At 38.9% G+C, this 17,556-nt stretch overlaps 1 protein-coding gene across 5 annotated transcripts in view; it reads right to left on the bottom strand.

Annotated features, from left to right (window-relative positions):
• Window positions 1-17,556, bottom strand: part of ZNF680 (zinc finger protein 680) — a 74,788-nt gene that overhangs the window by 37,845 nt on the left and 19,387 nt on the right. For all 5 annotated transcript variants that reach the window (XR_012432368.1, XR_006696526.3, XR_012432369.1 and 2 more), the window contains exons 2-3: window positions 15,565-15,691; window positions 14,967-15,062 (exon numbers count right to left, since the gene is read on the bottom strand). Coding sequence is in view for 1 of the 5 variants with exons in the window: in XM_005549458.5 (XP_005549515.2) it covers window positions 14,967-15,062; window positions 15,565-15,691 (223 nt within the window). In the remaining 4 variants the exon portion in view is untranslated. The remainder of the gene's footprint in view (window positions 1-14,966; window positions 15,063-15,564; window positions 15,692-17,556) is intronic.

Genomic DNA, 17,556 nt, shown 5'->3' with positions numbered 1-17,556 from the left:
AACTAAGCATCACATATGAAAGATAGTCTTTTTCAGACAAATAAATTCTGAGATAATTCATCATTACCAAGCCACTACTATAAGAACTGCTAAAAGAGTTTAAAATCTTGAAACAAATTTTGGAAGTACACCAAAACAGAACCTCTTTAGAGCATAAATCTCACAGGACCTATAGAACAAAAATACAATTTAAAAAGCAAAAACAGAAAAACAAAAACCAAGGTACACACACAACAAATGGCTCGATAAATGAAATGGTATCTCACATCTAAATACTAACATTGAATGTAAGTTGCCTAAATCCTCCACTTAAAAGATACAGAATGGATAAGAATTAACCAACCCTCTGATGTCTACAAGAGACTAACTTAACACATGAGGACGCACATAAAATTAAAGGGGTGGAAAAAGACATTTTATGCAAATGGCCACCAAAAGTGAGCAGGAGTAGCTATTCTATCAGACAAAACAAACTTTAAAGCAACTGGAGTTAAAAAAGGCAAAGAGGGACATTATATAATAATAAAAGGCCTTGGCTGGTTCAATCCCAGCACCTTGGGAGGCTGAGGTGGGTGGATCACAAGGTCAGGAGTTCAAGACCAGCCTGGTCAAAATGGAGAAATTCCATCTCTATTAAAAATACAAAAATTAGCCAGGCATGGTGGCAGGCACCTGTAATCCCAGCTACTTGGGAGGCTAAGGAGGAGAAATGCTTGAACCCGGGAGGGGGAGGTTGCAGTGAGCCAAGATTGCGCCACTGCACTCCAGCCTGGGCGACAGAGGGAGACTTTATCTTAAAATAAATAAATAATAGTAATAATAATAAAAGGCCTTGTCCAACAGAAAAACATCACAATCCTAAACATTCATGCACCTAACATTGGAGCTTCCAAACTTATAAAACAATTACTAATAGACCTAAAAAATGTGATAAACACAGTAAGAGTGGGGAACTTCTTCAAAAGCCCACTGACAGACCTAGACAGATCAAGACAGAAAATCAACAAAGAAACAAAGGACTTAAACTATACCTTGAAACAAATGGACTTAACAGATACATACAGAACATTCCATCCAAAAACTGCAGAATACACATCCTACTCAACAGCACGTGAAACTTTTTCCAAGACAGACCACATAGGCCACAAAACAAGTCTCAATAAGTAAAAGAAAATTGAAATTATATCAGACACTCTCTCAGACCACAATGGAATAAAACTAGAAATCGGCCGGGCGCAGTGGCTCACACCTGTAATCCCAGCACTTTGGAAGGCCGAGGCAGGCAGATCACGAGGTCAGGAGATTGAGACCATCCTGGCTAACACAGTGAAATCCCGTCTCTACTAAAAAATACAAAAAAATTAGCCAGGCATGGTGGTGGGCACCTGTAGTCTCAGCTACTCGGGTGGCTGAGGCAGCAGAATGGTGTGAACTCAGGAGGTGGAGCTTGCAGTTAGCCAAGGTCATGCCACTGCACTCCAGCCTGGGTGACAGAGTGAGACTCCGTTTCAAAAAAAAAAAAACTAGAATCAACTCCAAAAAAACCTTCAAACCCATGCAAATACATGGAAACTAAATAACCTGCTTCTGAACGATCATTGGGTCAAAAATGAAACCAAGATGAAAATTTAAAAATTATTCTAACTGAATGACAATAATGACCCAACCTATGAAAACCTCTGGGATACAACAAAGGTAGTGCTAAGAGGAAAGTTCATAGCCCTAAACACCTACATCAAAAAGACTGAAAGAGCACAAACTGAGACTGTAAGGTCACACTTCAAGAAACTAGAGAAACAAGAACAAACCAAATCCAAATGCAACAGAAGAAAGGAAATAATCAAGATTAGAGCAAAACTAAGTGAAACTGAAACAAAAAAAATACAAAAGATAAATGAAACAAAAAGCTGTTTTTTTGAAAAGATAAATAGGCCGGGTGCGGTGGCTAACGCCTGTACTCCCAGTACTTTGGGAGGTCCGGGTGGGCGGATCACAAGGTCAGAAGACTGAGACAATGCTGGCTAACAAGGTGAAACCTCATCTCTACTAAAAATACAAAAAATTAGCTGGGCATGGTAGCGGGCACCTGTCGTCCCAGCTACTCATGAGGCTGAGGCAGGAGAATGGCATGAACCTGGGAAGCAGAGCTTGCAGTGAGCTGAGATCACGCCACTGCACTCCAGCTTGGGCAACAGAGCAAGACTCCATCTCAAAAAAAAAAAAAAAGAAAAAGAAAATAAGAGAGAAAATCCAAATAACCTCAATAAGAAACAAAATGGGAGATATTACAAACTGATACCACAGAAATACAAAAGATCTATGTATACATAGATCTATGTATACAAAATACAAGGCTACTATGAATACCTTTACACACATAAACTAGAAAACCTAGAAGAGATGAATAAATTCCTGGAAAAATAAAACCCTCCCACCCTGAACAAATCAAAAACAAGTAGCCAGACTTAAATAGTAATTTTAAAATTACCAACCAATAAAGTCCAAGACCAGACAGATTCACAGCAGAATTCTACCAGACATTCAAAGAAGAATTGGTACCAATCCTATTGACACTATTCCGCTAGACAGAGTAAGAGGGAACCCTCCCTAATTCATTCTATGAAGCCAACATCACGCTAATATCAAAACCAGAAAAGGACATGATAAAAAAGAAAACTACAGACTGATATCCCTGATCAACACAGATGCTAAAATCCTTAACAAAATACCAGCTAACTGAATCCAACAACATATCAAAAAGATAATCCATCATGATCAAGTGATTTTCATACCAGGGATGCAGAGATGGTTTAATATATGCAAGTCAATAAGTGTGATACACTACATAAACAGAGTTAAAAGTCACATGATCATCTCAATAGATGCAGAACAAGCATTTGACAAAATCCGGCATCCTTTATGATTAAAACTCTCAGCAAAATTGGCATACAAGGGACATACCTCCATGTAATAAAAGTCATCTATGACAAACCCACAGCCAACATAATACTGAGTGGAAAAAAGTTAAAAGCATTCCCTTTGAGAACTGGAACAAGACAAGGATGTCCACTCTCACAACTCTTCTTCAACACAGCACTGGAAGTCCTAGCCAGAGCGATTAGACAAGAGAAATAAAGGGCATGCAAATCAGTAAAGAGAAAGTCAAACTGTCACTGTTTGCTAGTGACATGATCATTTACCTTGAAAATCCCAAAGACTCCTCCAAAAACTTCCTAGAACTGATAAAAGAATTGAGCAGTTTCCAGGTACAAGATTAATGTACATAAATCAGTAGCTCTTCTATACACCAACAGTGACCTAATGAAGAATCAAATCAAGAACTCAACCCCTTTTACAATAGCTGCAAAAATAATAAAATACTTAGAAATATACCTAATCAATTACATGAAAGACCTCTACAAGGAAAACTACAAAACACTGCTGAAAAAATCATAGACAACACAAACAAATGGAAACACGTTTTATGCTTATGGATGCATAGAATTAATCTTGCGAAAATGACCATACTGCGAAAAGCAATAAACAAATTCAATGCAATTCCCATCAAAATACTATCATTCTTCACAGAATTAGAAAATTCTAAAATTTATACGGAACGAAAAAAGAGCCCACATAGCCAAAGCAAGACTAAGCAAAAAGAATAAATCTGGAGGCATCATATTACCTGATTTCAAACTATACTGTAAGCCATAGTTACCAGAACAGCACGTTACTAGTATAAAAATCGGCACATAGACTAACGGAACAGAATAGCGAACCCAGAAATAAACCCAAGTACTTACAGCCAACTGATCTCTGAGAGAGCAAACAAAAACATAAAGTGGGAAAAAGAAACCCTTTTCAACAAAGGGTGCTGGGGAAAATTGGCTAGCTACATGTAGGAGAATAAAACTGGATCCTTACCTCTCACCTTATACAAAAATAAACTCAAGATAGATTAAGGACTTAAATCTAAGACCTGAAACTATAAAAATTCTGTAAGATAACACTGGAAAAACCCTTCTAAACACTGGTTTAGGCAAGGATTTCATGACCAAGAACCCAAAAGCAAATGCAATAAAAACAAAGATAAATAGCTGGAACTTAATTAAACAAAAGAGCTTTTTGCATAGCAAAAGGAACAGTCAGCAGAGTAAACAGACAACCCACAGAGTGGGAAAGGATCTTCACAATTTATACATCTGACAAAGGACTAATATCCAGAATCTACAATGAACTCAAATCAGCAAGAAAGAAACAAACAATCCCATCAAAAAGTGGGCTAAGGACATGAATAAACATTTCTCAAAAGAAGATATACAAATGGCCAACAAACATATGAAAAAATGTTGGCTGGGCGCAGTGGCTCAAGCCTGTAATCCCAGCACTTTGGGAGGACGAGACGGGTGGATCACGAGGTCAGGAGATCGAGACCATCCTGGCTAACACGGTGAAACCCCATCTCTACTAAAAAAAAATACAAAAAACTAGCCGGGCGAGGTGGCGGGCGCCTGTAGTCCCAGCTACTCGGGAGGCTGAGGCAGGAGAATGGCGTAAACCCGGGAGGCGGAGCTTGCAGTGAGCTGAGATCCGGCCACTGCACTCCAGCCTGGGTGACAGAGCGAGACTCCGTCTCAAAAAAAAAAAAAAAAAAAAAAAAGTTCTGCATCACTAATGATCAGGGAAATGCATATCAAAATCATAATGCAACACAACCTTACTTTTGCAAGAATGATCATAATCAAAAAACCATAAAACAGTAGATGTTGGCATAGATGTGGTGATCAGGGAACACTTCTACACTGCTGGTGGGAATGTAAACTAGTACAACCACTATGGAAAACAGTATGGAGATTCCTTAAAGAACTAAAGGTAGAACTACCATTTGACCCAGTAACCCAACTACTGGGTACATACCCACAGGAAAAGAAGTTACTATCTGAAAAAGATACTTGCACACACACATTTATAGCAGCACAATTTGCAATTGCAAAATTGTGGAACCAACCCAAATGCCCATCAATCAACAATGGGATACAGAAACTGTGGTATATATATAGGATAAAATACTACTCAGTCATAAGAAGGAATGCATCAATGGCATTTGCAGTGACCTAGATGAGACTGGAGACAATTATTCTAAATGAAGTAACTCAGGAATGGAAAACCAAACATCGTATGTTCTCACTGATACATAGGAGCTAAGCTATGAGGATGCAAAGGCATAAGAACGATACAATAAACTTTGGGGACTTGGGAGGGTCGGGTGGGGCGGGGGGTGAGAGATAAAAGGCTACAAATAGGGTGCAGTGAATACTGCTTAAGTGATGGGTGCACCAAAATCTAAAAAATTATCGCTAAAGAACTTACTCATGTAACCAAACACTAATAACCTATAGAAAAATAAAATTTAAAAAAAATAATAAGAATTTGAGACCAGTCTGGACAACATGGTAAAACACTGTCTCTACCAAAAATACGAAAAAACTAACTGGATGTGATGGTGCTTACTTGTAACCCAGCTACTGGAGAGGTTGAAGTAAGAGAATTTTCTAAGTTTAGAAAGTTGAGGATGCAGTAGGCCATTAATTATCACGCCACTGCAAACCAGCCTGGTTGACAGAGTGAGGCCCCAAGAAAGAAAGAGAGAAAGAAAGAAGGAAGGAAGGAAGGAAAGGAAGAAGGGAGGAAGGGAAGGAGGGAGGGGAGGGGAAGGAAAGGGGGGAGGGGGGGGAGAGAGAGAGAGAGAGAGAGAGAGAAAGAGAGAAAGAAAGAAAGAGAGAGAAAGAAATAAGTCGCCTGAATGGCTTAAGTAAAAAAGCATAGATTTTAGCATTGAGTCAAATAGGCTGAAAGTAACAAAATGAAAAAAATCTTATTTCATGCCAATAGTAACCACAATTGGGTGAGATGCTTTAAATCAAGTACTTGGCCAGGCATGGTGGCTCACGCCTGTAATCCCAGCACTTTGGGAGTACAAAGCAGGCGAATCACTTGAGGTCAGTAATTCGAGACCAGCCTGGACAAAACGATGAAATCCCATCTCTACCCAAAATACAAAAAGTAGCCCGGCATTGTAGCACACACCTGTAATCCCAGCTACTCAGGAGGCTGAGGCAAGAGAATTGCTTGAACTCATGAGGCAGAGGTGGCAGTGAGTCGAGATCACACCACTGCACTCCAGCCTGGGCAACAGAGTGAGATTCTGTCTCATAAAAACAAAAACACAAACAAATCAAGTTGTAGCATTAATTAAAGACTGATATTATATAATGGTAAGTAAAATGGGTCAATTTACCAGGAATCTATAACTATCATATTTATCTATCTATATGTATGTGTATTAATAACATCAGGTCTCCAAAATATATAAAGCAAATATTGACAAAAGTGAAGAAAGAAATACATAGCAACATAATAATTGTAGATATCAAGACCCTATTTTTAATAATAGAAAATTAAGATAAAAGATCAATAAGAAAACAGAAAACTTAGATATTATAGACTGTACTGATTATTTTGCATATAGAAGAATAGCTGAGAGTGGATAATTTATAAAGAAACATGTTTATTTGGCTCACATTTTGGCAGACTGTACAAGAAGTGTGTGCCAGCATCTGCTTCTGGTGAGGGTCTCAGGAAGCTTACGATCATGGTGGAAGGCAAAGAGTAACTGGACATATCACATGGTAAGAGACAGAGCAAGTGTGAGGTAAAGGAAACACGTTCTTTTAATGAAGCAGCTTTCATTTGAATTAACAGAGTGTAAACTTTCTGATTACCAAGAGGATGGCGTCAGGAATTTGCCCCCATGACCCAAATACCTCCTACCAGGTCCCACATCCAACATTAAGGATTACATTGCAACAAGAGGTCTGGTGAACATGGACATCCAAACCATAGCATATACCAACTAGGCTTAACAGACTCATAAAAAACCTTCTCAGTCAAAAGCAAGAGAATATATAATATTTTTATTTGCACCTAGTGTATTCTGTTAAAACACATAATGGGTCTTACTAAATTTAACAATAACATCTAGGTGCAGTGACTCATGCTTATAATTCCAACACTTTGGGAGACCAAGGTGGGAGAATCACTTGGGACAAGAAGTTTGAGACCAGCCTAGGTAACACAGTGAGGCCCTATCCCTACAAATAATAATAAAAAAACAGCTAGATATGATAGTGCATGTCTGTAGTTTCAGCTACACGGGGAGCTGAGGTGGAAGGATCACTTGAGTCCAAGAGGCTCAGGCTACAGTTAGCCAAAATTATGCCACTGCACTCCAGCCTGAGTGACAGTAAGATTCTGTCTCAAAACAACAATGATGAATAAATCTAAGAACACCAAAATCATACACTATGTGTTTTCTAACAAAAACTTAATAAGGGCCAGCCAGGCACGGTGGCTTACGCCTGTAATCCCAGCACTCTGGGAGGCTAAGGCGGGCGGATCATGAGTTCAGAGGATCAAGACTATCCTGGCTAACACGGTGAAATGCCGTCTCTACTAAAAATACAAAAAAATTAGGCGGGCATGGGGGTGGGCACCTGTAGTCCCAGCTACTCAGGGAGGCTGAGACAGGAGAATGGCATGAACCCAGGAGGCGGAGCTTGCAGCAAGCTGAGATCACGCCACTGCACTCCAGCCTGGGCCACAGAGCGAGACTCCGTCTCAAAAACACAAAACAAACAAACAAAAAAACTTAATAAAACTAGGAATTAAAAGCAAAGGAAAAATTGGCAAATCCAAAAATATATGAAAATGAAACACACAGGCTGGGTGTAGTGGCTCAAATGTGTAAACTTAGAACTTCAGGAGGCCAAGGCAGAAGGACTGCTTGTGCCTAGGAGTTTGAAAGTAGCCTGGGCAATGAAGTGAGACCCTGTCTTGATTATGTCTATAACTAGCTAAACAACCATGAAAAAAAAGCATTATACTTCCTGATTGAAAAACATATTAAAAGCTACAACAGTAAAAACAATGTGGCGCACGGACACAATGACATATAAAGAGATAAAAAACAGAATAGACGGCCAGGCACAGTGGCTCACGACTGTAACCCCAGCACTTTGGGAGGCTGAGGCGGGTGGATCACGAGGTCAGGAGATCCAGACCATCCTGGCTAACATGGTGAAACCCCGTCTCTACGAAAAATACAAAAAAATTAGCCGGGCGTGGTGGCGGGCACCTGTAGTCCCACTTATTTGGGAGGCTGAGGCAGTAGAATGGCGTGAACCCGGGAGGCGGAGCTTGCAGTGAGCTGAGATAGCGCCACTGCACTCCAGACTGGGCGACAGTGTGAGACTCCAAAAAAAAAACAAAAAACAAAAACAAAAACAGAATAGAGAGCCCAGAAAAGAACCCTTTTGTGTATGATCAAATGATCTTTCACTAAGTCACAATTAACGCATAATAGAGAAAAGATAATCTTTTCAAAAACTAACGTTGAAATCAGGTTATCTACACTGATAAAGCTGAATCCTTTCCTTGAACTATATACAAAGAATATTTTAAATAAAATATTTAGAAATTTAAAAAATAACTATCTCTTAGAAAAAATATAGGGAAAAACATGACATTCATATTGACACCATTTTCTTAGATACGACATTAAATGCATGAGCAACAAAGAGAAGAACAGAATAACTGAACTACACTATACTTCAAAATTTCTGCAAATCAAAGAAAACATTCAAGAGTAGTGATGTCTCTTAGGAAATGGGTGAAAATATCTGCAAATCACATGTGATAGGAGTTAATATTCAGAATATATAAACAACTATTAAAACTGAATTATAAAGTTGAATAATGACTTAGAATTGGACAAATAATTGAACCAAATTTTCATCAAAATGATACAAATGCAAAAAAGCATTTGAAAGGATACACAAAAATACTAATTTGTAGACAAATGCATGAAAGTCACGATGAAAAACAGAATCCTCTCACATCCATTATAATAGCCACTAAAAGTTTTCTAGAAAACACCCAGTTGATGATGCAATGAAAATAAAATCCATGTTAATTGTTGGTGCAAAACAAGGATGCAACCATTATTGACAAATGTTATAAATGTTCCTCAAATAATTAAAAATTGAATTATTATTAAACACAGCAGCGGCCGGGCGCGGTGGCTCAAGCCTGTAATCCCAGCACTTTGGGAGGCCGAGTCGGGCGGATCACGAGGTCAGGAGATCGAGAACATCCTGGCTAACACGGTGAAACCCCGTCTCTACTAAAAATACAAAAAACTAGCCGGGCGAGGTGGCGGGCGCCTGTAGTCCCAGCTACTCGGGAGGCTGAGGCAGGAGAATGGCCTAAACCCGGGGGGCGGAGCTTGCAGTGAGCTGAGATCCGGCCACTGCACTCCAGCCTGGGCGACAGAGCGAGACTGCGTCTCAAAAAAAAAATAAAAATAAAAAATAAACACAGCAATCCCACTTATGGATCTACATCCAAACTATGCAACGCAGGACCTGGAAGACATATTTGAACATTTATGCTTCTTGTACCAGCATTCACAAAAGCCAAAACATGGCCAGGCACGGTGGCTCACACCCGTAATTCCAGCACTTTGGGAGGTCGAGGCGGGCAGATCGCCTGAGGTTAGGAGTTTGAGACCAGCTTTGCCAACATGGTGAAACCTCGTCTCTACTAAATACACAAAATTTAGCCAGGTGTGGTGGCAGGTGCCTGTAATCCCAGTTTACTCAGGAGGCTGAGGCACGAGAATCGCTTGAACCTGGGAGGCGGAGACTGCAGTGAGCCGATATCTGATCCTGCCATTGCACTCCAGCCTGGGAGGCAGAGCAAGACTCCATCGCAAAAAAAAAAAAAAAGGGCCGGTCGAGCACAGTGGCTCATCCTGTAATCCCAGCACTTTGGGAGGCCGACGGGGGAGGTGGGCGGATCACGAGGTCAGGAGATTGAGACCATCCTGGCTAACACAGTGAAACCCCGTCTCTACTAAAAAAATACAAAAAACTAGCCGGGGGTGGTGGCGGCCGCCTGCAGTCCCAGCTACTTGGGAGGCTGAGGCAGGAGAATGGCGTGAACCCGGGAGGTGGAGCTTGCAGTGAACCGAGATCGCGCCACTGCACTCCAGCCTGAGCAACAGAGCGAGACTCGGTCTCAAAAAAAAAAAAAAAGCCAAAACGCTGAAGCAATCCGGGTGTGGAATATTATTCAGCCTTAAAAAAAAAATTGGGAGGCTGAGGGAGGAGAACTGCTTGAACCTGGGAGGCAGAGGTAAGACAAGATGGCACCATCGCACTCCAGCATGGGCAACAGGAGCAAAACTTCGTCTCAAAAAAAACAAAGAAAATCTTGTCCCATTTTAATATAAATGTTGAGAGAATTATCTCACCTAAAATGAGCCAGTAACAAAATGATGGATACTGTATGATTCTACTTCTATGAGATATCTTAAGTAGTCACACTCATAAAAACAGAAAGTGGAAGGGTGTCTGTCAAGGGCTGAAGAGAGAGTAAAATGGGCAGTTGTTACGTAATGTGTACTGAGTTTTAGTTTTACAAGATGTAAAACTTTTAGAAGTATTTTGCCTAACAGTGTGAATACACTTAACAGGCTTGAAATGTACAACTTTTATTCTGACAGGATCTCACTCTGTCACCCAAGTTGGAGTGCAGTGGCACAATTATGGCTCACTGTAGCCTCAACCAGGTTCAAGCAAATCCTCCACCATCAATCTCCCAAGTAGTTGAAACCCCAAGTGCACACCACCATGCCTGTCTTTAAAAAACGTTTTTTTTTTTTTTTTGTAGAGACTGGGTCTTCACATGTTGCCCAAGCTGGTCTCCAAATTTTGGGCTTAAGTGATCCTCCTGTCTTGGCCTCTCAAAATCCCTGGATTACAGATGTAAGCTACCACCATGCCTGGCCCTGAAATGTACACTTCAATGAATTTAAGATGGTAAATTTTATGTTATATTTTCACAATTTTTTAAAAGAAAAACTGAAAAAATACAGAATTATGTATCTTTTCAAAAATTATCTTCAAATCACAAAAGTGTTTCTCTCATGCAAAAGAAATACATATTCATCATTAAACACATGATGAAAAGAAGACGATTTCCATGACTACTCACTTAGAGATGATAGGACAACCACTGAAAATCAGCTAAGAAAAATATATACAAAATAAGCCATAACCAAAATTGAGGTCATATTTGTAGATAAAAGCACACACATATATAAACTGATTGTGATAGACATATGGCTGATTTATCTTTTTTTTTTTTGGAGATGGAGTCTCACTCGGTCACACAGGCTGGAGTACAGTGGCGTGATCTCAGCTCACTGTAACCTCCGCCTCCTAGATTCAAGAGATTCCCCTGCCTCAGCCTCCCAAGTAGCTGGGACTACAGGCACCCGCCACCATGCCAGGCTAATTTTTGTATTTTTAGTAGAATGGGGTTTCACCATATTGGCCATGCTGGTCTCAAACTCCTGACCTTCGATCCGCCCACCTTAGGCTCCCAAAGTGCTGGGATTACAGGACTGAGCCACTGCACCCAGCTGATTTATCTTTTAATTAAACCTCATTTTGACTTAAAGTTTATAAACAGAATTGCAAAATGTCTAAATATATAAGTAAAACAAAAAATCACAATAAACTGATGTTTAAAAACCTACACTAAATAAAACACTAATATGGAACTACAAAACAATAACTAGAGAAATGTTTACTCACAAAATCCGGTTTGCAATATTTATGTACCATTAAAAAAGAATTTGTCTAGATAATTACAATATTTGGCTGTGTGTACTCATGGAAAGCAGGTATTTCAAATCATTGGCATGTGCTGTGTTGCAATAAAATTTCAGAAAAAAACAGTACAATTATAAATAAAAGATTATAACAATAAATTTATAATAAAAATTTAAAAGAAATTAATAAGTTTTTTGTTTTAAATATATGCTATTCTTACACAAAATAAAACTGCTGTAATTCAACCTTCAGAGCAAAACAATAGCCTTGCATTGCTAAATTTAAAAATTATATATTTTGCAGAATATGGTTAGCACTTCTTATATATAAAACAAATGCGGCCGGGCGCGGTGGCTCACGCCTGTAATCCCAGCACTTCGGGAGGCCGAGGCGGGTGGATCACGAGGTCAGGAGATCGAGCACATCCTGGCTAACACAGTGAAACCCTGTCTCTACTAAAAATACAAAAAAAAATTAGCTGGGCGTGGTGGCGGGCGCCTGTAGTCCCAGCTACTTGGGAGGCTGAGGCAGGAGAATGGCGTGAACCCGGGAGGCAGAGCTTGCAGTGAGCCAAGATTGCACCACTGCACTCCAGCCTGGTAGACACTGCGAGACTCCCTCTCAAAATAAAATAAAATAAAATAAAAAACTTAGAAATTAGTTATGTTGTTATTTAGATATATGCTTAAGAAAGTGGATGAAAATACTATAATTCCTGTTTGCCTGCAGCAAACTTAAATTTATAAGTAACATCAGCCATATCATGTAAATTATAGCATATTGTCCTAAATGTCTGAACCTAAAATACAGAAAAATTTGAAATAGAAAATAGAAAGTAATATATATAGAGAGTGACATCAGTAAGATGGATAAATAAAAGGTTCCCTATTTGCTTATCATCCCACAACAAGAAAATTTATCAGCCATCCCTGACAAAAATGCGTTTATGTGAGCCATGGCTCACACCCGTAATGGAAGCTACACGGTACATTTAGGTTGGGGAACTGCTTCAGGCCAGGATTTCAAGACCAGCCTGGGTTATGAAGCCAAAACCCATCTCAAAAATAAGTGCCTTTAAGAGAGCTTTGAGATCCAGAGAAGGTGTTGTGAAACTCTGCTACAGTCTAAGATTAAGGAGCGTTCTTTTCAGAAGGCAAGCCCTCATTCAGGTGGAAAAATACAGGACCCCTGTTCTAAGCTACAGACCAGGAAATGGCCCACCAAATTTAGTCCCACTGAGAATTCTGAACTTACTCTCTAATCATCCCAAACTCCTCCCAGCCACAGACTGGGAGAGACCTGCCCTCCAGAAGCCTGTAGGAAGACACCCATTTATAGCCACGCAGGCAGGCCCGCAGACCTTGTCCTTTACTGTGGTTTCTGAAGCAGTTTAATGACTCAGTTCCAGCTCCCTGAGCTACAGTTCATGGCCTATTCTGCCTATATAGGAACCCACAGTGATCTGAAAAAAACCTCTTTGATACTCAGTGAAAGCCATACTCATCCACATTCTGATATAAGGCCCACCATATATAGACCCAATTACGAAAACGTGCCCTACTGTCTGCCCTACAGAGCAATATCCAGAAAAATATTTAGTCTGTTCCAAAATATAATGGAAATTACAATTACCCAAGCCCCTGTTAAGCCAACTAAAGGTAAGCCCTAGTGCAGACCCAGCAGCCTTGTGACCAAGCTACACCGCTCTCTACTACAAACCCAGAGGGCATCTCATCACCCTGAGAACCCAACAAAAAAAAAAATCTTTACCTCCTGAAACCAGTTTATAAAAACTTAAAGAGGTGTTTGCTCCTTTAAATTCAGACACCAATGCAAAACTATATTGTACCCACTGTAAATACTTTTAACATAGAACTGCAAGTATGTGGCAGAAGAATTAATCAAAAAGTTTTAAAACTCATTGAAATTGAAGACAAATGAGTAAAAACTTGCTGCTTATAGATCACATGCTCTTGTATATAAAAAATTATAAACTATACTAAAACCTGTTTAAATTAATAAATACACTAGGTAATTTGGCAAAATATAAAATTAACATACAAGTTTAAGTTCCATACACTTAAGCAAACTGATTAAGAAAACAATCTTATTTATAGTAGCATTAAAATCATTTCTGAGAACAAAGTTATACAAGGAGGTAAAAAAATCTTTACAATAAAAATATATTAATGAAATACATTAGAAAAGAGGCAAATAATTACATTTTTTTGAGACAGAGTCTCTGTCACACAGGCTGGAGTGCAGTGGTGCAATCTCAGCTCACTGCAGCCTCCACCTCCTGGGTTAAAGCAATTCTCCTGCCTCAGCCTTTTGGGTAGCTGGGATTACAGGCACCTGCCATCAGGCCAGGCTAGTAGAGATGGGATTTCACCCTGATGGCCAGGCTGATCTCAAACTCGTGACCTCAATGATCTCCCTGCCTTGGCTTCCCAAAGTGCTGGGATTACAGGCCTCCCAAAGTGCTGGGATTACAGTTAAGCCACTGTGCCTGGTCAACACAAATACATTTTAAAATACTTTATGTCTATGGATTGAAAGCATAAATACTGTTAAAGTGCCATATTATCCAAAATAATCTATGGATTCAATGAACTCCCTATCGAAACTCCAGTGGCATTTTTTTACAGCAATGAAAAATAAAATCCTAAAATTTATATGAAACTACAATAAACTTTGAATAGTCAAAGCAATCTTGAGGAAAAAGAACAAAGATGGACATTATACTTTATAATTTCAAACTATATTTCAAGACTACCAAAAAAAGACTAAATAAAAACAAGACAAAGTGTGCAGAAAAATGAATCAAAAAATTGGAAAAGAAACCACTAATCACACATATTTCAGACATGATGTAAAAAGAGAACTTAAAAAATAACAGTTTCTCAAAATTTTGCAGATATTTGTGTGTCCCTAAAACAATGGAACATCAGTCAGATTGTGCAGTCTCTTATAAGCCACAAAGAGGATTCTGGCTCACAGTAAACTTGAAGGAAGATCACTGATGGGGAAGTAGAATTTTTAGAGAATTTAAGAGCATAAGAAAGAAGATGCCCCTATGTGAGAACAAGAGAAAAGAAACTGAGCTTCCCAGAAACTACTTTCTCTGGAACATAGCTTCCCAAATTCCATGTCAAGAACTGACTTTCTCTTTGACCTTTGGACCTCTCATCTGTGTCATCTGTTGTATTCGCTATCATTTTCACCTACCTGGGGGTTTGGCTACCATCTCCTGTCTCTTCCTATTCCACGGCTCTTTTCCTTGCTCCAAACAGGTTATCAGGTGAGGCTTAGAGACAGCAATACCTGTTTTATTAAAAATAAATAACATGAATCTTGCTCATCTCCTCCAATTACTGACCTACTAATGTGCTCAGTAAAGAGAATGTCATAGCATATTCTAGTAAATTAATCCCAAATTACTAATTTATAAGACATTTCTAAATAGTGAGAAAATACTTAAAATTTGTAGGTCTTTAATTTCACTACCCAGTACTACTGAATCAAAAATTGGTGGTGGCAATTAAATTTCAAGGTGTGGGCAACAACATTTTATGCCATCACATTTCTGTAATTACCACTAATCTAAAGTGAAGGATACAGATCAGCTCAGGAATGTGTAAAGTTCAAGTCAAGATGAAACATAATAAAGAAATTTTCTTTCTACACGGACAAATCTCAAAGGTTTTCTTGAAAACAGGGATCTGAAACTCATTTATGCAAAGCACAAATTACCACAAGTTATACAAAAACAGAGAAATAAAACTTTTAAGGCATATTAGGAATTGTGTGTTGAAGTTATCCTCACCCAGGAAGACCAGGTTTCGGTAGTTCTCAAACATCACTTTCCTGTATAAATTCCGTTGTGCAGTGTCCAGGCATTGCCACTCCTCTAGAGAGAATTCTATGGCCACATCCCTAAATGTCAATGGTCCCTGAAAAACACACACACACACACATATATATTTACTAAATAACCATGGGCAGAATTTTTATTTTGGCTCAGGCAAAGTAAGACAATATAGAAAACGGATTCTGACTTAAAGGAGTGACTAAAATTATACAATAAAATAAATTTAAATGCAGAAATATTATCTAATGTATTCTTTAACTCAGATAACAGAACAGCACAAGATCCACAACATCAGTGTATATATACTTTTTTGAATGAAAAAGTATAAAAAGACATGAATACAAACGTGTAAATTTTTGAATGCTATATTTACATCATACACAACGAGTTGTATATATTTTTTCAGATGGAAAAGACACGTTGAGTTAGAAGGTACATCTCAAATTTTAATGTGTACAATAAACTGAAGATCTTATTATGCCGATTTTTTTTAAGGATCTAGAATAAAGTTTGAATTTCTGAATTTCCAACAAGCTCACCAGTAATGCCAATGTTTTTGGCCCAAGAAGAATATTTTGTCAAACATCCACTAAGTACAAGAGTCTGTGTTAGCTGGGCACAGTGGTTCACGCCTGTAATCCCAGCACTTTGGGAGGCTGAGCCAGACAGATCACCTGAGGTCACGAGTTCGAAACCAGCCTGCCCAACATAGCGAAACCCCATCTCTACTAAAAAAAATGTAAAAATTAGCCGGGCACGATGGTGTGCATCTGTAATTCCAGCTACTTGGGAGGCTGAGGCAGGAGAATCGCTTGAACCCAGGAGGCGGAGGTTGCAATGAGCTGAGATTGCGCCAGTGCATTCCAGCCTGGGCAACAGAGCAAGACTCCATCTAAAACAAACAAACAAACAAAAAAGAACCTGTGTTTTTCCCAGTTTTTCTGGCTTGTAAATAAAGATGAGCGCCTTCATCTTCCAAAGACATATATGCAAATAAAACCTAAGAAAAAAAGGCAGCTGCCCAATCAAATGTGATAATTTATGCACATCAGCTGTATGAAGATACTTACTAATGAAGAGAAAAGTAATTAACTCTATAAAAAAAAACACTTGTCAGAGAGCTCTTTAGCCAAGTGAATCATTAACATCAACTGCACTAGGAACAAATTTTTATGATGTGCTGATGCACAAAGAACACAGCATCACTGCTGGAATACTGCTCCTGAAAAGTAAATTATAATCTAAATTTAACCATAAAGAAACATCAATTTTATGCAAAGTTCAAAATACAGATGTCCCCTATTTACTGTACTGTTAGTGATTTTAAGTAGTCTTTCTTCAGCACCCTAGAGAGCAGGAATCTCCTAAAAATTTTTTCAGAACTTCCTGGGTAATAAATGCCATTCTGTTTAAATAAGCATTTTCTTGGTCCTTTTCTGTATAGAGCTAATGGAGAACACAGGTGGATCCTCAACATTACATGTTCTTTTTCTTTACTAAGGACCCCAGCTTTTCCCCAGTAGAAATCTTGAGTATCCACACATTCCCATAATTCAACAGCTACAAAGGAAATATTTTTTAATATTGCAGATTATAAATTCATAATGAGAATTCTGCGTGAAGAAGCCACGATGCAGAGAATATAAAGGCGGCTCTGGTACATAGGAAAAATATTTTTCAGAGACCCTTGACTATTATAATGAATTTTTAAAGTAATTGAAACTAGCTCATTAGGGAGGAAAAGATCAAGCAGAGAAGTAAAGGTTTGCAAGTACTAAACACATGGTATTCCAGGAGGAAGAGTGGACACAGCTCTTGATCTGAGACAGGTTTAAGTAAAAAAAAGAACCAATTCTTCCTCTTTCTCCTTTTTTGGAATTCCTTCTCAGATGAGATTCTCTGGACAAATTACACTCTATCTTGAGAACATGCCTCTAAAGGTATCAG

Source organism: Macaca fascicularis, chromosome 3 (genome assembly GCF_037993035.2).
Source record: "Macaca fascicularis isolate 582-1 chromosome 3, T2T-MFA8v1.1".
NCBI lineage: Eukaryota > Metazoa > Chordata > Mammalia > Primates > Cercopithecidae > Macaca > Macaca fascicularis.
The sequence above is the reverse complement of the archived record's forward strand: the minus strand, read 5'-3'. Positions and strand labels throughout refer to the sequence as shown.